This window comes from Scylla paramamosain, chromosome 8 (genome assembly GCF_035594125.1).
Source record: "Scylla paramamosain isolate STU-SP2022 chromosome 8, ASM3559412v1, whole genome shotgun sequence".
NCBI lineage: Eukaryota > Metazoa > Arthropoda > Malacostraca > Decapoda > Portunidae > Scylla > Scylla paramamosain.
This window is the reverse complement of record NC_087158.1, coordinates 716,054-737,637: the sequence shown is the minus strand read 5'-3', so window position 1 is coordinate 737,637 and position 21,584 is coordinate 716,054. Positions and strand designations below refer to the sequence as shown.

General features: G+C 41.2%; 2 protein-coding genes across 5 annotated transcripts in view; one reads left to right on the top strand and one right to left on the bottom strand.

Moving 5' to 3' along the window:
- The first annotated feature begins 1,627 nt into the window (after positions 1-1,627).
- LOC135102643 (exocyst complex component 3-like) lies at positions 1,628-18,207 on the top strand. 2 transcript variants are annotated; one of them, XM_064007933.1, is made up of 16 exons: positions 1,628-1,911; positions 6,593-6,738; positions 7,228-7,340; positions 7,915-8,110; positions 8,409-8,541; positions 9,137-9,258; positions 9,832-9,987; positions 10,236-10,361; positions 10,724-10,906; positions 11,148-11,320; positions 11,445-11,562; positions 11,783-11,947; positions 13,436-13,605; positions 14,497-14,626; positions 14,939-15,090; positions 17,653-18,207. In XM_064007933.1, exons 2-16 carry the CDS (start codon positions 6,613-6,615, stop codon positions 17,831-17,833), a joined length of 2,244 nt encoding a protein of 747 aa, XP_063864003.1. In that variant the 5' UTR covers positions 1,628-1,911; positions 6,593-6,612; the 3' UTR covers positions 17,834-18,207. The 2 variants fall into 2 exon arrangements, with proteins under 2 accessions (XP_063864003.1, XP_063864004.1); XM_064007934.1 differs by lacking the exon at positions 17,653-18,207 and adding an exon at positions 15,352-16,477.
- Positions 15,282-21,584, bottom strand: part of LOC135102642 (kanadaptin-like) — a 14,027-nt gene continuing 7,724 nt past the window's right edge. For all 3 annotated transcript variants that reach the window (XM_064007929.1, XM_064007930.1, XM_064007931.1), the window contains 4 exons: positions 21,227-21,332; positions 20,773-20,876; positions 20,073-20,549; positions 15,282-17,993 (listed from right to left, as the gene is read on the bottom strand). In XM_064007929.1, the coding sequence (XP_063863999.1) occupies positions 17,862-17,993; positions 20,073-20,549; positions 20,773-20,876; positions 21,227-21,332 (819 nt within the window). In that variant the 3' untranslated portion in view covers positions 15,282-17,861. The remainder of the gene's footprint in view (positions 17,994-20,072; positions 20,550-20,772; positions 20,877-21,226; positions 21,333-21,584) is intronic.

Sequence of the window (21,584 nt, the reverse complement as noted above, 5' to 3'; positions counted from 1 at the left end):
ACAAGCAATGTGGAGAGATGGTGGAATGTTTCTGCTGAGTGACATCATCATAACTATAAGAAAAAGTTAGCAGAGAGAGAGAGAGAGAGAGAGAATGATGCTTTGGAAAGTTAATCCAGGATATAAATATGGAAGTCCCCCCTGGAGTTATATACTGGAATTGTGTATGGGTCTCTCTCTCTCTCTCTCTCTCTCTCTCTCTCTCTCTCTCTCTCTCTCTCTCTCTCTCTCTCTCTCTCTCTCTCTCTCTCTCTCTCTCTCTCTCTCTCAGCATCTTTTCGTTATGTATTAGGAAAAGTAGTCAAGGGAAAAATTATCCTGTTCCTCCTGTCCCTCTCAAAAAAATAATAAATAAATACAGTAGAAGACCTGTTAATTTCTTGTGGTGTCTTAATCTCTTGATTAGTTCAAATCCTAAGAAGGGTAAGATTTCCAGTTTGTTTTAGTAAAAGGGATGAAGGAGTGAAGGTACTGGTTAACTCTTGCATTAGTGGACTGAATAGCAATAGTTCCAGAGTAAGCATTAGTAAAAGTGATGGAGATGGTTAACACTTGCATTATTAAGATTGACTGTGTAGCAATAGTCTCAGAATACTGGTAAAAGGGATGGAGGAGTAAAGGTGTTGGTTAACTCTCCCATTATTAATGTGGTCTGAATAGCGATGACCAATGAGGCCGGAGGAGAGGGAGAAGCTCCCAGTGAGCGAGTTCGCAAGAGCAGTAGCCAAAAGCCAAGGAAATAAGGTAGAGCAGTAGGATTTATAGTACAATTTTCTGAAGATATTCAATTACTTTTATGTTGCTCCTTGGTTCTTGTTTATTTATTTAATTTTGTAATCTTCCTAAGGATTGTGTATGGAGTTCTTCGTTCCTTTCTCGCGTCCGAACTCCCGCGTGACGGCATCAACCATATCGCCTCCGCCACGAGGCGGAGACAGCCTCTTATTATATCCTTCCATGTCATGCCTCCCCTAATGCAACGTTATCCTTTTCATTATAACTAGAACCACCTAGGAGGAGTTGATTTTAAGAGCAACTGTATTTTCAAGATAATGAAAACTATACCTTGATCTCTTACCTTCTCTCAGAAGTCACTGTTGCATCATCCAACCATCAATATCTTGGACAGGAAAAGAAAAACTACCTAAATGGTTGGCGAACTTCAGATGCAATACAGATAAGACAAAAGCGAAAATCTACTAGTAGAACCCGAATAGAGTGACCCTAAAAATTCTGAAGCGCTTTGCTCTCTTACCATGACTATTTTCAAAAGCCACAGAGATGATTAGCTGGGTTCTCAAGACTGTTTCTTCTGTTGACAATGTAGAAATCTTGTCAATCTGTCACCAGAACCATAACACATTATTAAAAAACCGTGTCACTTCATCTAGATTATTCTAGGGTCTGTTGCAAGTAGTGAAGGTGTCGCGCAGAAGTGTAGTCCTTGAAGGCAAAAAATAACGACAAGGAGTTGTTATACAATATCATGTCATTCCTTCTATAATTTGACACCGCCCTTTTCACTATAATATTAAAAAGACCCCCAATGAAACCCAATTTAAGCCTTATTGCATTTTTAAGATCAGGATCGGGGTGTGCGGTGTTCTGGGGAGCGGGGGACGGCGGAGGTGGGAGGTGGGAGTGTCAGTCTTCCTGTACCTGACAGCTGATTGGTGACGTGCGGCTGACTACATAAAAATTGCCTGCCCTCCTAACCAAGTACTGGATAGGAGTGTGCATTCAAGTGACTAGTGGGGCGGGAAGTAGAAGAGCCCGCCAGGCAGTGCAGCAAGATGAGACACTGGATATAAGAAGGAAAAGCGGTGTAAGGTTTTCTCTTGGACCATAACACAAGTCTGGTCATCACCTGGCCCCCTGCCCGCCGCAGCCCTCTCTTCGCTGCCCCGCCAGGTGAACTGCTACCATTTTCTATAATGGTGTCCAGGTTATGCTGATCTCGGAATAGAATTTAGATTATGTAGGTAACTTTTGCCTACTAATTTCAGCATAGTGATTATTAATATCTGGACATTATTTTGACTCGATCTGCAAAATGAAAGGATCAGCAGTGAAATGAATTAATGAATGGTACCCTAATCAAGTCCTCGAGTGAGAACATTCATGTTATTTCAATATTACCAGCAGAAACTTTAGGTTATTGGACCATTGTTGTTGGTATTCTGCTGTACATTGGGATGTTACACATTTTTAATTGTGTGTGGGTCAATGTACACTGGAGTAGTGACATTTTTTTTTTTTTTATGTAGGAAGGACACTGGCCAAGGGCAACAAAAATCAAATAAAAAAATATGCCCACTGAAATGCCAGTCCCATAAAAGGATCAAAGCAGTGGTCAAAAATTGATGAATAAGTGTCTTGAAACCTCCCTCTTGAAGGAATTCAAGTCATAGGAAGGTGGAAATACAGAAGTAGGCAGGGAGTTCCAGAGTTTACCAGAGAAAGGGATGAATGATTGAGAATACTGGTTAACTCTTGCGTTAGAGAGGTGGACAGAATAGGGGTGAGAGAAAGAAGAAAGTCTTGTGCACCGAGCCCATAGGAGGAGGGGAGGCATGCAGTTAGCAAGATCAGAAGAGCAGTTAGCATGAAAATAGCGGTAGAAGACAGCTAGATATGCAACATTGTGGCGGTGAGAGAGAGGCTGAAGACAGTTAGAGGAGAGGAGTTGATGAGACGAAAAGCTTTTGATTCCACCCTGTCTAGAAGAGCAGTATGAGTGGAAGCCCCCAAACATGTGAAGCATACTCCATACATGGACGGATAAGGCCCTTGTACAGAGTTAGCAGCTGGGGAGGTGAGAAAAACTGGCGGAGATGTCTCAGAACACCTAACTTCATAGAAGCTGTTTTAGCTAGAGATGAGATGTGAAGTTTCCAGTTCAGATTACAAGTAAAGGACAGATCGAGGATGTGCAGTGTAGAAGAGGGGGACAGTTGAGTGTCATTGAAGAAGAGGGGATAGTTGTCTGGAAGGTTGTGTCGAGTTGATAGATGGAGGAATTGAGTTTTTGAGGCATTGAACAATACCAAGTTTGCTCTGCCCCAATCAGAAATTTTAGAAAGATCAGAAGTCACACGTTCTGTGGTTTCCCTGTGTGATATGTTTACCTCCTGAAGGGTTAGACGTTTATGAAAAGACGTGGAAAAGTGCAGGGTGGTATCATCAGCGTAGGAGTGGATAGGACAAGAAGTTTGGTTTAGAAGATCATTAATGAATAATAAGAAGAGAGTGGGTGACAGGACAGAACCCCGAGGAACACCACTGTTAATGGATTTAGGAGAAGAACAGTGACCGTCTACCACAGCAGCAATAGAACGGTCAGAAAGGAAACTTGAGATGAAGTTACAGAGAGAAGGATAGAAACCATAGGAGGATAGTTTGGAAATCAAAGCTTTGTGCCAGACTCTATCAAAAGCTTTTGATATGTCCAAGGCAACAGCAAAAGTTTCACTAAAATCTCTAAAAGAGGATGACCAAGACTCAGTAAGGAAAGCTACAAGATCACCAGTAGAGTGGCCTTGACGGAACCCATACTGGCGATCAGATAGAAGGTTGTGAAGTAATAGATGTTTAAGAATCTTCCTGTTGAGGATAGATTCAAAAACTTTAGATAGGCAGGATATTAAAGCAATAAGACGGTAGTAGATTTAGAACGGTCACCCTTTTTAGGAACAGGTTGAATGTAGGCAAACTTCCAGCAAAAAGGAAAGGTAGATGTTGACAGACAGAGCTGAAAGAGTTTGACTAGGCAAGGTGCAAGCACGGAGGCACAGTTTCAGAGAACAATAGGAGGGACCCCATCAGGTCCATAAGCCTTCCGAGGATTTAGATCAGCGAGGGCTTGGAAAACATCATTGCGAAGAATTTTAATACGTGGCATGAAGTAGTCAGAGGGTGGAGGAGAGGGAGGAACAAGCCCAGAATCGTCCAAGGTAGAGTTTTTAGCAAAGGTTTGAGCGAAGAGTTCAGCTTCAGAAATAGATGTGATAGCAGTGGTGCCATCTGGTTGAAATAGAGGAGGAAAGAAGAAGAAGCAAAGTTATTAGAGATATTTTTTGCTAGATGCCAGAAATCACTAGGGGAGTTAGATCTTGAAAGGTTTTGACATTTTCTGTTAATGAAGGAGTTTTTGGCTAGTTGGAGAACAGACTTGGCATGGTTCTGGGCAGAAATATAAAGTGCATGAGATTCTGGTGATGGAAGGCTTAAGTACCTTTTGTGGGCCACCTCTCTATCATGTATCGCATGAGAACAAGCTGTGTTGAACCAAGGTTTAGAAGGTTTAGGACGAGAAAAAGAGTGAGGAATGTACGCCTCCATGCCAGACACTATCACCTCTGTTATGCGCTCAGCACACAAAGACGGGTCTCTAACACGGAAGCAGTAGTCATTCCAAGGAAAATCAGCAAAATACCTCCTCAGGTCCCCCCAACTAGCAGAGGCAAAACGCCAGAGGCACCTTCGCCTAGGGGGATCCTGAGGAGGGATTGGAGCGATAGGACAAGATAAAGATATGAGATTGTGATCGGAGGAGCCCAACGGAGAAGAAAGGGTGACAGCATAAGCAGAAGGATTAGAGGTCAGGAAAAGGTCAAGAATGTTTGCCGTGTCTCCAAGACAGTCAGGAATACGAGTAGGGTGTTGCACCAATTGTTCTAGGTCATGGAGGATAGCAAAGTTGTAGGCTAGTTCACCAGGATGGTCAGTGAAGGGAGAGGAAAGCCAAAGCTGGTGGTGAACATTGAAGTCTTCATGAATGGAGATCTCTGCAAAAGGGAAGAGGGTCAGAATGTGCTCCACTTTGGAAGTTAAGTTGTCAAAGAATTTCTTATAATCAGAGGAGTCAGGTGAGAGGTTTACAGCACAGATAAATTTAGTATGAGAGTGACTCTGTAGTTGTAGCCAGATGGTGGAAAACTCGGAAGATTCAAGAGCGTGGGCATGAGAGCAGGTTAAGTCATTGCGCACATAAATGCAGCATCCAGCTTTGGATTGAAAATGAGGATAGAGAAAGTAGGAGGGAACAGAAAAGGGGCTACTGTCAGTTGCCTCAGACACCTGAGTTTCAGTGAGGAAAAGAAGATGAGGTTTAGAAGAGGAGAGGTGGTGTTCTACAGATTGAAAATTAGATCTTAGACCGCGAATGTTGCAGAAGTTAATGAAGAAAAAGTTGAGGGGGGTGTCAAGACACTTAGGGTCGTCAACAGAAGGGCAGTCCGACATGGGGACATTTGTGGTCCCCTCCCCAGATGTTGAATCTGAGGCTGGTGTAGGAGTCGCCATAATAATTTTGAAATTTTGAGTGAAGGGTGTGTGTGTTATAAGGTGCTTGTAGTTTTGTGTGGAGGAAGAGAGTTGTCTTTAGAGGGCAGGCTGTGACTGCCCCCTTGTGTTGTGAGACACAAAGGGAAATGTTCAATGAGATCACAGCTGGGTTTAATGATAAGTTCACAGCACCCCCTGAACAGTGCTTTAGACCTCACTGGGAGTAATTATCGTTTCGGCAGGTGTCTACTGCCTCCTCCATATAATTAAGGAAACTTCTTGTTACTTTGATGGGAAGGACTTTTCTTACTGATTTTTTATGGGTTTTTGATAAAAGAGTCTGTTATTTTGACACTCATTTTCAGTGTAAATCAGTTCATTCTTAACTGGTCCCTGTCAGTGTGAGGAGCTGCAGGAATGATGGAATTTTTTTGGGTGGCAGATGAATTACTCACAAAGATCCAGATTGAAAATTTGTTACATAATATTAAATTTAAACTTCATGTTCTTCTAGAGTACACTTGCTTTTTACCTTTATTTTCTGTATTATTATTATTATTATTATTATTATTATTATTGTTATTATTATTATTATTATTATTATTATTATTAATATTATTATTATTATTGATAGTAGTAGTAGTAGTAGTAGTATTTTTATTATTGCTGTCAAGGCAATCTGCCATTACTCCAGGAGGGTCTTGACAGAGGGGAAGGGAAGTGATTCCTCTCCTCTGCTTCCTTGTATTATTCACAAAATCTTCAGACTGCAGGTATCTATGGCCACACACTTCATTGAACACTATTGATCTCATACAACAATTTTACAATCAGTCACATGTTGATGACACTGTTTTGGAAGGAGTCCAGTAAAACAGATGCTTGCCAACCTACACAACTCCCATCCCTTTCATCCCACAAAATACAAAAGTATGATAAAAATAAATAAGGATGAATTGAACTACTATAAATATCCAACTTCCATTTTTTTCTAACTTCAGTGGTTTTCTTTAATGAAGGCTCAGTGGCATCCACCACACCATATCTGTAACATTGCTACTGTATTAATTTTTTCTACATGTGAAGGAAGCACAATTCATAGAAAAGCAGGGAAAAAGCCTCTACTTCTTTGAAAAGTTGAGTTTATTATCTGTTTTTAACTGCATCCTGGTTTTAGACTGGCGCTTAGCTGGGCTCACCAACACAGAACTTCCATTCTCAGAGTTTGTGAAAGTAAGCAGAATTGATGTGAGCACATAAAACTTGCACATTATTGGGTTTACTAACACACTGCCCTCATCCTTAGGTTTTTTGGAAGTGACCAAGATGGATGTGGGTGAGGCAGAGTGTGAGGCAATGAAGCGCGCCACACTACTGGTGGAGAACATGCTGCAGCGGCCAGACCAGCTGCAGAAGGTGGAGCAATATCGCCGCAGAGTGCAACGCAAGAAGGTGTTGTGCCAAGTGATCTAAGAGTTTTGCATTGCTTTTGGTACATTGGTGTCTTATTGTCCTCTGCCTTTCCACTTCCCTATTACCTCAACTGATTGCCTTGCCTGGTGGGCTTCTCGGCTCCTCAGTCAACACAGTAAAGAAGACCAACACACTGCTGATGCACTGGCCCAGATAATTAAGTAACTCATTCTTTAACTTGATTTATACCAGCTGGACAGTGCATTGTAAGCAGTCAGGTTATATACGATATGCAATAATTCATAGCAGTAAAAGCAATGTAGGAAATCTTGTAGGAAGTACCTACAAGAAAGAAAGGGATGAAAAGAATAGATTTTGTAATTTGTAGCCAGTGAAATGTTTGAAGGTTGCTGTAGAACAAGAAGAGTAGTTAGTAAGTACCAAATAGCAGTGAATGAGTTAACAAATAAACAAGTATATAAGTAATAACCATAATAATAACCAATAAAAATGGAAATACATCTACAGGCATCTGTGGAGGCCATGCTGAAGACAGCCATGCAGAGTCAGCTGGATGGGGTGCGCACAGGACTGACTCAGCTGCAGTCCGCCCTCACTGACCTCAGGGAGATCAAGACCTGGTGAGTTTGTTCCAGGTAGACTAGCATGGGAAACACAGACTAGGCAGACCTCAGAACTCCTCATAGCCTATGACACAAGAAACAGTAAACAAGGAATACACACTACTACTCTTGATGTGTGCTGGTAAGAGATATTAGTGGAACATGATACAAGTATTACTGATGTTTTTTTCTGCTTCTGATATTACTACTACTACTACTACTACTACTACTACTACTACTACTACTACTACTACTACTACTACTACTTTATTTTTGCTACTGCTTTCACAATTACAACACTATTTTCTACTGCTTATACTACTACTACTACTACTACTACTACTACTACTACTACTACTACTACTACTACTACTACTACTACCACTCCCACTCCTACTACTACTACTACTACTACTACTACTACTACTACTACTACTACTACTACTACTACTACTACTACTACTACTACTACCACTCCCACTCCCACTCCTACTACTACTACTACTACTACTACTACTACTACTACTTTAATTTTGCTAGTATTTATAAATGAGTGTATATGGAGGTCAGCAATAGAGGCATGTGTTGGTAGCCTGAGTGAGGTGGAGAGCAGTTTGGTGCGAGTGCCGGAGCTCAGCAAGGACCTGAATGAGTGCCGGGCGGAGTACGTTCGGCACTCTCAGTACGCTGCCGCCATGGAGAACCTGAAACACATCTTTACTGTGCCAGAGTCTGTGGAGAAGACAGAAAAGTGGATTAGCGATGGAAGACTGCTGTATGCCCACCAGGTGTGTATTCCTTCAGTATACTTGTGTATGGGTGTATATATGTGCAGTGGTATGTAGGTATGCTCCTTTTTACTTGCAGGTACACAAATGCATATCCACACACACAAAGTGAAAATTATGATGTAACTCTTAAATTTTGTGCCTTGTGTAGATAATAGCATTTATATAAACATTAGCAGAAGTAAGGCTTTGAGAATATAAAATTTGTTAATGATTTGATCCTGAGTGAAAAATAGTTTCCTGAAAACAAACTATTCACTATTTACCATTTTATCATGTGCTCTCTTTCATCCTTAAGTGTTTGATGGACTTGGAGAACAGTCGTGATGATCTTCTGTTTGAGCTGCACAAGTTGCCTCACCAGAATCCCAATGATACACGCATGCTCAAGGAATACTTTGCTGATGTGCACAAGCTTTCCGAAGAGTTAGGTGTGTATTGACTGTGCTGTACCAGATATAAATTATTAGTAAGGTAGTACCCTGCACCTGCTGTAGTCTAAGGACTGGAAAAGGGACAGGGTAGGGAATGGTCTCATTATGAAAGGACAAGGATAAACCAGTATATGCTGTTGGGCTTTGCTGTGGTAGTTTATAGTCAGCTATGCTATGCCCATGAGAGATTGCATTCCAGGTATATAAATCTATAGATCATCTTGTCTTGCTTTTATATGTACTTTAATCCAGTTCAGTTTTCGGATTCTTTTCTCGAATGTTTTAGTTTCTTATCTCATCTGCTTTTAATAGGTTTTAATGGAATTTATTGGGTTTTCAAGGGCATTTTCACCATTCTAGTGATAGTTTATTAAGGATTTTACATCATCATTGAGAAGAAACATTCTTGAAAACCAACTAGTCATCTCTGCATTTGTGTGTGTGTGTGTGTGTGTGTGAATTGAATAGAATAGAATGTCAGAATACATTAATGAGTACCTGTTTGAGGGAATATGTTTTTTGTGTTGAATGGAGAGTGCAAGGTTATGATTGTAGGTGGCGGTGAGTACAATATGTGTGATCCATGTTCCAGGCAAGCAAGTGTGGGTCATCCTGCAACGCACCCTCAACACCGTCAGGATGAAACCCACCCAAATTGTCACGGCTCTCAGGATTGTGGAGCGTGAGGAAAGGGCGGATCAGTTTGCTCTCCAGGTACGTGTGCAAAAAAATAAAAAGGCAAGTCACGCGTAGAAAATAAAAGCATTGGACTTGGAGAAAAAAGTGCTTTGAAAAGGGTCTGTCAATTTCAGTGTTATTAAGTTTTGCAAGTTCTCAAGTTTGAATTAATATCCTTCTGAGTTTTGTACAATTACTTTTATACATAGTTCTTGGTCAATCTCCTCATGAAAAAAAAAAAAAAAAAACTAAGGGTCTCAAGTCTTGTTATCCAGTTTTTATAAGTTTCTAAGTTTAAATTTATGGCCCTCTGAGTTTGTGCAATTACTTTTATACACAGTTCTTAGCTAATATCCTTCACTTGTTAAAAGTATAAGAAAAAATGCTTTCAAAAGGATTGTAAATTTCAAGTCATCAAGTTTTACAAGTTCTCAAGTTCAAATTTAATGTCTTGAGTTTGTGCAATTACATTTCTATATAGTTCTTGGCTGGGCTCCTTCATCACATATTAAGAGTTTAGCTTTCAAATTCCTTGGCCTTGTTTCTAGTCATATAAAAGTTTGAATAAATGCTTGGGAGTGTTTGCTTATAGAACCTTTCCCTCCTCAGCGGCAGAAGGGATCTGGCTTCCTTCCTCCCGGCCGTCCCAAGAAGTGGCGAGAGAAGACTCTGAAGGTATTGGAGGAAGCCGTGGTGGAGCGCATTGAAGGCACCATACTTGAGGACCGCAGCAAAAGCAAGAACTGGCTTATCAAGCATCTGGAGGTAAGGGTCACACTCCATCTCTTAAAATCTGACACTTTATCATGCTGGCATACATAACTCACTCAAATAGTATCCCCACATGCAACTCGTTTTCTTATATATATTTTATAATTTCATGTATTTTACTATTTTACAAACTTTTTTTTATTTTCTTGGTTTCCATTGTGACCAGAAAAGTCTGTTAAGGGGTAGGCTGTTAATCGTTATTTTTCAATGGATGGGGAAAGTGATTGGGTGTGTGTCGGCAGGTGATTCGTCTACTAGTGCTTGAAGACATGAAGGTGATCAGCTCGCTGTGCGTTCCCTGCTTCCCTCCAAGCTTTGACATCGTTAATCTGTATGTTCAGATGTACCACAAGAGCCTGGCTAATCATGTGAGTTGCTGTTTTTATTTATTTATTTTTATTTATTTATTTATTTATTTCATTTATTTATTATTATTTTATTTATTTATTTATTTTTTTTTTTTGTGTGTGTATGTGATTCAAATTCAGATTCATTTTATTTATTTTATTTTATTTTTGTGTGTGTATATGTGTATGTGTTCATCAGGAGGTTCATTTCTCTTATACAAGAACATAATCACAAGAAAATGTGTAGTCTGGTGGATGGTGAGAGAAGGATGTGTATCTACCCTGTTGAGTGGTGAGGTGTGAGTTGTATAGTGTACCTAACAGTGTGTTGGGTTGTGTAACTGTTGCCTCTGTGCCTCCACCACACCTGTTGGATGCTGCAGCTGGTGGAGCTCATTGATGCAAAACTGGAGGACAACGAGTATGTCACACTGCTATCCTGGGTGCTCAATGTGTATGCTGGACCAGAGCTCATGGGTCACCCAACTCTCAACATAAACATTGCCAAGCTGGGGCCACTCCTGGAGGACAAGGTGCTGAATAACCTCATATCAGAGTACCTCAAAGTGAGTGTCACTATTTGTATACTATTCTTCCTTATCTTTTTCTCCCTTCCTGTGTTTTTGATCCTCCTTATCTTATAGGAAATATTATTACACCTTTTGTGTATAAGATAAAAATTAATTATAGATTGGAGATCCTTCTTTTCTTATTAATTCTTGTACCATTCATATGAAATATATTACAAGTTCAAGGGACTAATGTGAGGTAAAGTCTTATGTGTGTGGTTTTTTTTTTACCTTGTAGAATGTGAACAACAACTATGACTCCTGGATGACTAAGGCACTGGAGATTGAGGAGAAAGAGTGGTACCGCTCAGAGCCGCCTCAGCAGGATCCAGACTCCCACTACAAGACAGAGGTGCCGCAACTCATCCATGACATGATCCGCCAGAATCTAGAGGTGGCCAACACCACCAGGTGAGTGTTGGTGGGGACTGTTGGCTGCTACCATTAGTGAAGTGATCTACATATATATTTATATGAACTGTCTCAACATACTATAGTAAGAAATTGTATTAGTGGTTGTGCTGTGTCTCCCCAGCCCAGAGGTGCAGGTTCAGGTGCTCATCTGCAGTTTGGAGCAGGTGAGGCTGTTTGCTGGCAAGTTTGACGCGGCCGTGAAGCGCTACAAGGACAACTACTACTCAGACCGCTCACAGGTAATGATTGCTTCTCTCTTCTTTTACACTGATGTGTGGCCACCATTTTGAGAGTTAATGGTTGGTTTTGCTGAGCCTTTTGAATGAGCAATGAGTGTTATAAGCTGATAAGTCAGCATCACTCAAGCTGGTAAGTCGTCACCATGGGAACAATTTTGATAAGATGACCATGATAAACAAGGCTCTTTGAAATCTTTAGTTATTGTTGATAATGTTGCAGATCCAGTACTACACAACCTACATCATTGCCTTGGCCAACAGCTGCCAAGGGATGGTGGATGTTCTGATGAGCATCAAGGCACAGTTCTGGCGGCCAGGCACCACCACCAACACTTACGACACAGAGATTGCCACCAAGTTTGATGCTGTCCTTAATGTCTATCAGGTTAGTGTATGTATGATAGGGCATTTCTCTGCCTGCATGGAGGAAGAGTCAGGAGCAAGGATTATCTTTATCTGGGTAATGCATCCTTTAGTTACTTCATATGAAATTGTCACTCACCTCTACAACTATTTAACACACACACACACACACACACACACACACACACACACACACACACACACACACACACACACACACACACACACACACACACACACACTTTAAAACTAATAAATAGAAGAGAAGGAAGATGATGTGTTACAGCAGTGTAGGTTCCACCAAAACAAACACTTGGAATAGACAAGAGCATGAATAATTGCTGAACGAGACAGAAAAATGGCTTGATAAAAAAATCAAAGAAAACAATAAAGGAATGTGAGATTTTAATTGTAGAGATACACCGGGAGTAGTGAAATACAAGAGGAAGAGAAGATTAATGGAGAAATCAAGTTCTGAAATTGACATTGAATAATATTATGACACAGTAAGTTGAGGAAAACACTAGATACAAAGGAGAGGAGCCATGACAGAGTGTGAAGAGCTACATGAACCTTTTTGTGGATGATGTCATGTTGCTGAGAGTGATGAAGACTGTGGGGTGTTGCAAGAAGATCTGAATAAGATATTGGAGTGGAGTCATAGATGAGAAAGGGAGTTTAATCTAAAGAAATGTAAAGTAATGGAATTTGGAAAGAGTGAGAGGAGAGCAAAAGGAAATTGTGGTAAATGGGGAAAGATTGAGTAAAACAGAAGAGGAAAAGAATCTGGGTGTTATGCTGAATGGAAAGCTGACACCGGAGAGACACAATAGCAAAATTACAGTAGAAACCTATAACTTGCTGAGAAGAATAAGGCTGGCCTTTGTGTATATGGATGAAAAGATTGTCAGGAAGATGATTATATCACTGATTAAACCTAGACTAGAATATGCAGCTGTAGTGTGGTTGCCCTACAAGAAAATGATGTAAGGAAGTTGGGAAGAATTTGGAGAGCAGCAACAAAGATGGTACCAAGTGTCAGGGACTTGTTATATGGAAAGAGATAAGTAAGGTTACAACTAACAACATTGAAGAAAAGGAAAAAAAGGGGAGACTTGATTGCAATGTATAAAGCATATGAGAAAGTGGAGGAGGTGGACCAGAATGATTTGATGGTTTGCAATACACAAGATACCACAGGGCATGGAAAGAGGCTGAAGAAGAGTGCTTGTAGAAGAGATGCCAAAGGTATAATTTCCCATATAGAAGTGTAGATGCATGGGACAGTCTGGATAAGGAGACAGTAAATGCAAAAAGTAGATTTGAATTCAGGGCTAAGTTGAATATTAAAAGATATGGAGATGGGACAGTACAAGCATACCTCTTTCTCCTTAAAGCACAACTAGGCAAATACAGCAAGGTACAACTAGGTAAACACACACACACACACACACACACACACACAGAATATTTATTTTAGACTTTTTAATATATTGGTCTACTGTGGCAGCGTGTGAGGAACCAGATGTGTGACCACCTTCTGGAGGAGGCCATAGAGGACCTGCAGGACCACTTCAATGCTCTCCTTACCCAGCGGTGGCTGCACGACACTGAGCCCATGGATACCATTTGCCTCACCCTCTCGGATTACTTCAACGACTACTCTCACCTTCATCAGAAGTATGTCACTCACTCAATGGGATGATCTTTTTAACTTATCATCCAGCCACATGCCAAGAGCTCCTCCATCTGTGAGAAGTGTCAAAATGTAGCCAGTTCATCTTGTGACTTGTAGCATCTAGCCAAAAGCATCAGCAATAATTTTTCTTCATCTTTAACCCCTTTCTATTTCGTCCTGATGGCTATACTGTCATCTCAATCTCTTCTCTCAGATCATTGCTGACAGCTCTACACTGGGTGATTAAGGGTTTGCTCTTCTCTCATCTTCCTTCTCTCTCTGACCATATTATGCCTGTTATAGAAATTCTTTGTAATTTTGTTATTATTTTATTTTTATTTTTATTTTTTATGTAAGAGGGCTGCTGGTAAAGGGCAGCAAAAATTGTAATAGTTATTATTATTATTATTTATTTTTTTTTTTATGTAAGAGGGCCACTGATAAAGGGCAACAAAAATTTTGAATAAAAAAAGGCCCACTTAAAGGCCAGTTCCCATAGCAGTGCCAAGTAGAATGATCAAATAGCAAAGGAAAAGTGTCTTGAAACCTACCTCTTGAAAGAGTTCAAGTCATAGGAAAGAGGAAATACGGAAGCAGGCAGGGAGTTCCAGAGTACCAGAGAAAGGGATGAAGTATTCAGAATACTTGTTAACTCTTTTATTAGAGAGATGGAAAGAAGTGGTGGGGGAGAGAAAACTGGTGATGACTCAGAACGCCTCTGTAAGTGTGCTTCTATGCTCACATTTTGTCTCGTCAAGCTTTTTCATCTCTTGTTAACATCCACATTTTCTTCCTGCTTGAAGTTTCCCTACATTTAACCTGTTCATAAGAAAGGTGACCTCTCCAATCCTTCAAATCTCTAGATGCCAAAATTTTCCATTTTGATTGAACAGGAACTTTGACCACGTGGTACAGCTTGTACTGAACACGGTGGCAATGCGTTACACCACTGCCATCCTGCAGAAGCGACTCACACTCAAGACACAGGAGGACCGCAAGCTGGTGGCTGAGAGGATAATTTCTGTGAGCAGTGATACTCTTTCTTACCTCACCATGAAAGTTGCTAATACCACAATGGCTGTATCAAATATTGTGTGTGTGAGCATCATTGCAACATGTGGTACATCATTATAATGCTAGTAGATGATGATGACCATGACCATGAAGGCCATTAATGGGTGTGGCCACTAACAGATAGATGAATGTGCAAGCCTGACTGTGGTTAGATAAGTTTTTGTCTAAAAGACAGTTTGTATAATTTTACTCCATTTTATTATAATTTATTTATTAATGTATTTTATTTATTAATTTATTTATTATACTTTTGCATGGCAGGAAGCAGAGAAGGTGGCCACAGTGTTTGAGCAGGTGGCTCCAGACCTAGTGAAGTTTGACTCTCCCTGTGACGTGATGAAGGGTCTTGCCGAGGTCATCAAGGTCTCTGATGTTGAAATGATCAGCCTGGAAGTTCATCCTTTGCTCCGCAGGTGAGTTTCTGTAGAATTGCTAATTCTAAGTTGTGGCTGAAAACAGGAGGGTTATGTAGAGTAGAAGACTAGTACAATGAATTGACAGGCTTTGTGTTCTGCTTCTGTCTTTCATGTTTACATACAGCCTTCTTCCTGTGGTTGTGAGATACATGGATGCTAGATTTCCCCACGGTAAAAGAAACAAATAATAGTCTTCATTATTTATGAAAATAAATATGGATAGATGAATGAAAATATACTGGCATTGGGACATGACAGCCCCATGGACTGCTACACTAGTGCATGCTGGGATGTGGTACAGTCATGCTGGATGGTGAGCCACTCTGCCAGCTCCATCACACAGGACATGGCAGACCCTTCTCTGCATTCCTGGTGTGTTGTAATATGCACCTAAAAATGATGAAGGCTTGAACAGGTTAGCACCAGATGACTGAATCAACAGTTGTTTCCCGTGTGGCTGCATCACTCTATTTTATCATTTTCCCAGCCTATATTTATTTCTTAGTTACATGTATATTACTTCTTAAGTTTACTTTGAGAGTGTAACTGCTTACATAGAAAAACTGCATACTGTAGAGTGAACAGTAATACTAAATAAATCACTAGGTTGGCTCATATCAAGGCAGTCCTCATAATGCATAACTTGCCATTCTTTTAATGTAACAACTTGTGTATTTTTTTTAACTTTTGCCCTCATCTATTTATCTCGTGTGTTTCAGGCATGTTGCAAAATTGCACGCACGTGTGTGTGTGTGTGTGTGTGTGTGTTGTGTGTGTGTGTGTGTGTGCCATGATGCAAGTGGCGCATCTCAAGATTTGAAGCAACAAACATTGAGAGGAGGTAAAGACAGGTCAGTCTGGTCTCCCAGCAGGTGACCAGTGATGTGGGGTATACTCACTCTAGTCTGGCAAGCTCTATTATATACAAGCAACACTATTTGCACATAAATGAGTGTTCCATGCCTGTAGGTTGTGCTGTGGTTAGCAGGCTCATCTCACACCCAGTGATCCTATACTGAATCTCAGGGCAGAAAGGAGAAGGATATTTTCTCTCCAATCTTTTTACTAGGCATTGGCATAAGGATGTTGGATTCCAGTACCCATTTATATGTTGCGGTATGCCCAAATAAATATGTGGCCAGCCCTAAGACATGAGACAAAGAGCACATCTCTTTTTTTTCCCAGTGTCAAGAAGGGTGACTGGAAAGGACGGAACAAGGGGCTGGGGATCCCTCCTTCCTACATTGAGACAGAGCACAGAGGGGGAGGACAGATAGGGCCAGTGTGTGTGTGTGTGTGTGTGTGTGTGTGTGTGTGTGTGTGTGTGTGTGTGTGTGTGTGTGTGTGTGTGTGTGTGTGTGTGTGTGTGTGTGACATGATTGAGGCCAACAGGAAGGAAACTCCAAGAATGTTTTTGAGAAGAAAGTTGGATGATGCATTTTCTTGTGAAAGAAAGATGGGATGATGGACGTTTCTAAGTGCATGTAGGCATTGTAATAAGAGATGAAAGAGGACAGAAAAGTGTTCTGAAATAATATTAGCTGTGCAGAGTTTAAGAGTAAATGACCATCAAATGTGAATGCATTAATGAAGTATGTACTCTTGAAACAAAGACAGGAAGGAAAGGTGAATGTTTCTGAGTGCATACAGACATTGCAGTATGAGATAAAAGAGGATGAAGTAATATAACCTGTGCAGAGTAAATGGCCATCAAATGTGAATGGAGATTTGAATGTGGTAGTAGAATTTATTGGGAGGACATAGTATTGTTGGACATATCACTGTGTAAGTTGTATTATTAGGAATATAAATATATATGTAGTATTATTGGTGATATGAATGGTAGAGTTGAGAATGTAATTGTTGAAAGTGTTCATAGCATGCTTGGTGTGACTGGAAGAAATTAAATTGGAAAAATATTACTGGGTTGTGTATTGAGCAAGAGATAGCCATTGAAAATAACCTGCCCCCCCCTCTCTCTCTCTCTCCCTCTCACATACTACAGCCCACAGACCCACAGTATGTACCCCCAGTCACTCACCACAGTCCCCTATAAATATCTCTCTCTCTCTCTCTCTCTCTCTCTCTCTCTCTCTCTCTCTCTCTCTCTCTCTCTCTCTCTCTCTCTCTCTCTCTCTCTACAGCCCACAGACCCACAGTATGTACCCCACCCCTATAAATATCTCTCTCTCTCTCTCTCTCTCTCTCTCTCTCTCTCTCTCTCTCTCTCTCTCTCTCTCTCTCTCTCTCTCTCTCTCTCTCTCTCTCTCACTACAGCCCACAGACCCACAGTATGTACCCCACAGTATGTTTGCAGACCACAGTCCCTTATAAATCTCTCTCTCTCTCTCTCTCTCTCTCTCTCTCTCTCTCTCTCTCTCTCTCTCTCTCAGCCCCATAGTATATTCCCCAACACTATTTTTATAAAGTTTACAAACTAAAACCTCTCACCATGGAATATTAGTAACCACTTAACAACCATCATAGTTCTACCACTCTACAGGTAATGGCTTTATAACATCTTCCACATGAATATTGTAACAAGGTGTTCTACTGCAGGTATCCCGACATGAGCAGTGACCACCTGACGGCCCTGCTGCTGCTGCGCGGGGATCTGGGGCGTCTGGATGTGAGGCAGCGAGTGGCCGAGATCATGGAGGAGATGAGGACCCAGCGCACCGGACCTGCCCCTAAGAGTATTTTCTCTCATATCCACATCTCAACTTCTCTCTTCACTTAAAGGAGGGTAGAGTGCAGAGGGCTGCCGGTCAGTACCCCAGACGGTCGTTGAGGGAAGTGCGGCCATCACCAGACTGATGCATGGGAGGCACCCAGGTGTCATAGTTGGGGTCATCTTCATCGTACTTCCTCTTCTCTTTTTTCCTCGGCTGAGCAGGATTCTGAGGATGTAAAATGTATTTTAACTTCCTAGGTCCTTTCTGGACAGCTTGGTCTATCAAGATGGCAGGAGTCCTTTGTGACAACTCCATCTGCAGTACTGAGGAAGTTGGGCTGCCTTTCAAGCCTTGCAGTGGAGTCACACTGACACGACAAGTGCACCACTGCAAGGTTGTGCTGCTCAACATTGATCACAATAAAGATTTAATATACATATGCAAGAATATTTCTTTTATCCTAAAACAATGTTTGAAATTGTTTAGACTTTTTTTTGTAGATGAATTAACTAAAAAATATGAGCTGTAAGAATATTAAAACCTAAAACATTCATCCTTCTTGCTGGAAGTTTGCCTACATTCAACCTGTTCCTAAAAAGGGTGACCGTTCTAATCCCTCAAACTACTGTCCTATTGCTTTAATTTCTTGCCTATCTAAAGTTTTGAATCTATCCTCAACAGGAAGATTCTTAAACATCTATCACTTCACAACCTTCTATCTGATCGCCAGTATGGGTTCTACTGGTGATCTGGCTTTCCTTACTGAGTCTTGGTCATCCTCTTTTAGAGATTTTGGTGAAACTTTTGCTGTTGCCTTGGACATATCAAAAGCTTTTGATAGAGTCTGGCACAAAGCTTTGATTTCCAAACTACCCTCCTACGGTTTCTATCCTTCTCTCTGTAACTTCATCTCAAGTTTCCTTTCTGACCGTTCTATTGCTGCTGTGGTAGACGGTCACTGTTCTTCTAAATCTATTAACAGTGGTGTTCCTCAGGGTTCTGTCCTGTCACCCACTCTCTTCATTTTATTCATTAATGATCTAAACCAAACTTCTTGTCCTATCCACTCCTATGCTGATGATACCACCCTGCACTTTTCCACATCTTTTCATAGATGTCCAACCCTTCAAGAGGTAAACATTTCACGCAGGGAAGCCACAGAACGCTTGACTTCTGATCTTTCTAAAATTTCTGATTGGGGCAGAGCAAACTTGGTATTGTTCAATGCCTCAAAAACTCAATTCCTCCATCTATCAACTCGACACAACCTTCTAGACAACTATCCCCTCTTCTTCAATGACACTCAACTGTCCCCCTCTTCTACACTGCACATCCTCGATCTGTCCTTTACTTGTAATCTGAACTGGAAACTTCACATCTCATCTCTAGCTAAAACAGCTTCTATGAAGTTGGGTGTTCTGAGACATCTCCGCCAGTTTTTCTCACCTCCCCAGCTGCTAACTCTGTACAAGGGCCTTATCCGTCCATGTATGGAGTATGCTTCACATGTTTGGGGGCTTCCACTCATACTGCTCTTCTAGACAGGGTGGAATCAAAAGCTTTTCGTCTCATCAACTCCTCTCCTCTAACTGTCTTCAGCCTCTCTCTCACCGCCACAATGTTGCATATCTAGCTGTCTTCTACCGCTATTTTCATGCTAACTGCTCTTCTGATCTTGCTAACTGCATGCCTCCCCTCCTCCTATGGGCTCGGTGCACAAGACTTTCTTCTTTCTCTCACCCCTATTCTGTCCACCTCTCTAACGCAAGAGTTAACCAGTATTCTCAATCATTCATCCCTTTCTCTGGTAAACTCTGGAACTCCCTGCCTGCTTCTGTATTTTCACCTTCCTATGACTTGACTTCCTTCAAGAGGGAGGTTTCAAGACACTTATCCACCAATTTTTGACCACTGCTTTGACCCTTTTATGGACTGGCATTTCAGTGGGCATATTTTTTTATTGGATTTTTGTTGCCCTTGGCCAGTGTCCTTCCTACATAAAAAATAAAAAAATCACTTCTAGAATGATCCAAGTGTGCCTTGCCACTTAAAAAATATTTTCATTACACACATAATGCTCGTGTTAGTACTGATTCAGAGTAAGGAGAAAAAAGATTATAGTAAATCAGAAAACACAACATATTAAACAACAGATAGGAGTTCCTAATTAGCATTCAATGTATATCACTTGATCATCTCCATGATGAAAACAAAACTATGGCTAAGTGAAATCTGCAATGCAACTTTGGAGAAGAGGGAGATACCTGTATATGATACTGGACACAAAGTGGCTCACAACCTTACCTGAGGGTTGGTCTTGTGTGCCAAGTGTGGAGGCAGAGTAGGACCCAATACTTTGGCCTTCTTTTCCGGCTGATCCTTCTGCTCTGTGCTGCTGTCCTGGCTCTGGGGTTTGGGTCTCTTCAAAGTCTCACCACTGCTTGCTTCAGACTTAATGTGCTGGGGTTTCTCCTCTTTGCTGAAAAGACTTGCCTCCTCCTTAATCTCCTTGGAAAGTTCATCTGAGCTTGCTTCTCCACACAACTTCTGTGGTTCACTTTTTTGTGCTTTGTGTGAAGGTGAAGCTTTGGCAATGGGAGCAGGGCTGGACTTCCTCTGGTGTGGCTCTCGGTGAGCTGCTGCTTCCTTCTCCTGGGGCTGACTTCGCTTCTTTGACACAGGTTTGATTTCTTCACTATCATCATCATCCAACCTCTTCAGCTTTAGTTTAGGCTTGGACTCTTCCTCCAAGAAAATCTTGTGGACTCTGTACTCAGGTTCCTGTAAATTGTACAATATATTTGTGTGAAAACTCAGTCATCCTTTATTAATACAAGTTGAGAACTACTAAAGTACATTGCCATTATGGGAAAATCCAAATTTACATGTTTTTGAGTTCAGATATCATCTATAATCAGTATTTTCACACACAGTATAACATCTAGAGATATCACAACAAATATATGATTAGATAAATTTCATGGCAACAGAAGTAAAGTGCTACCTTGGGTGTGGTGGTGGTGGTAGGCATTGCCAAGCCCTTCAGTCTTGCACCAAAGCCAGCCTGTCCTGGCCGCTGGGAAGGTCTACTCCCTCCTGCAGCTGTGCCTGGAGGAGACATGTGGACCATTCAGCAGTAATATAAGCAAGTTGCAATAGCCTAACAGTCACTTATACCTAAGATAATTCACCTAGTACAAAGAACATGATAACCCACAGCTGTCTGAACTGTTGACATAATGCACACACTGGGGTGCTTTGCAGTGCAGTAAGGAAGGGATGGGAAGTGACTCCATGTCTGGCAACCTCATCCACTTTTCAAACCTATTCAGTCACAATTTCATGCAAAATCTCAAATGAGTAAAACTAACACTGAACTTGATTCAAAATAATGGAATAAAGTCTGCAGTCTGCCAGCCTTAAGAACAGCACAGCCTTGTGGCATCCCAAGTACTGACCATGCTGGGACTGGTACGGCTTCAGCTCAGGGATTCCAAGTGGACGTGCAATGTTGACCAGACGCCGCAGCTTGAGCTCTTCCTTGCGCAGCTCGATGGCCCGCAGCTGGAACACCAATGTGCATCAGAACCACTCATCCTCCACACATACTCCCCCTCATGCTTCAGGCAGTAACACTCATCAGTCATGATTTGATAATAGAAAAAATTCTCCCCATAGTCCTCCTAATGCATTACTGTTGAGCTTAAAGAGCTTCCTTCCCTTCCCCATGAAAGAGAATAAATAACTCAGGAGATGGGAAAAGCTTTACATTACACTTTTGACCAACTCCTTTCTGTCTCCTTACTCTGACCACAT

What these genes read in the sequence shown, in the direction of transcription:
- LOC135102643 (XM_064007933.1), top strand. Translation starts at nt 6,613, where the DNA reads ATGGATGTGGGTGAGGCAGAGTGTGAGGCAATGAAGCGCGCCACACTA. An exon ending in CTCAGGGAGATCAAGACCTG is followed by an intron (nt 7,341 to 7,914) that starts GTGAGTTTGTTC and finishes ATGTGTTGGTAG; the next exon opens with CCTGAGTGAGGTGGAGAGCA. An exon ending in GAGGTGGCCAACACCACCAG is followed by an intron (nt 11,321 to 11,444) that starts GTGAGTGTTGGT and finishes GTGTCTCCCCAG; the next exon opens with CCCAGAGGTGCAGGTTCAGG.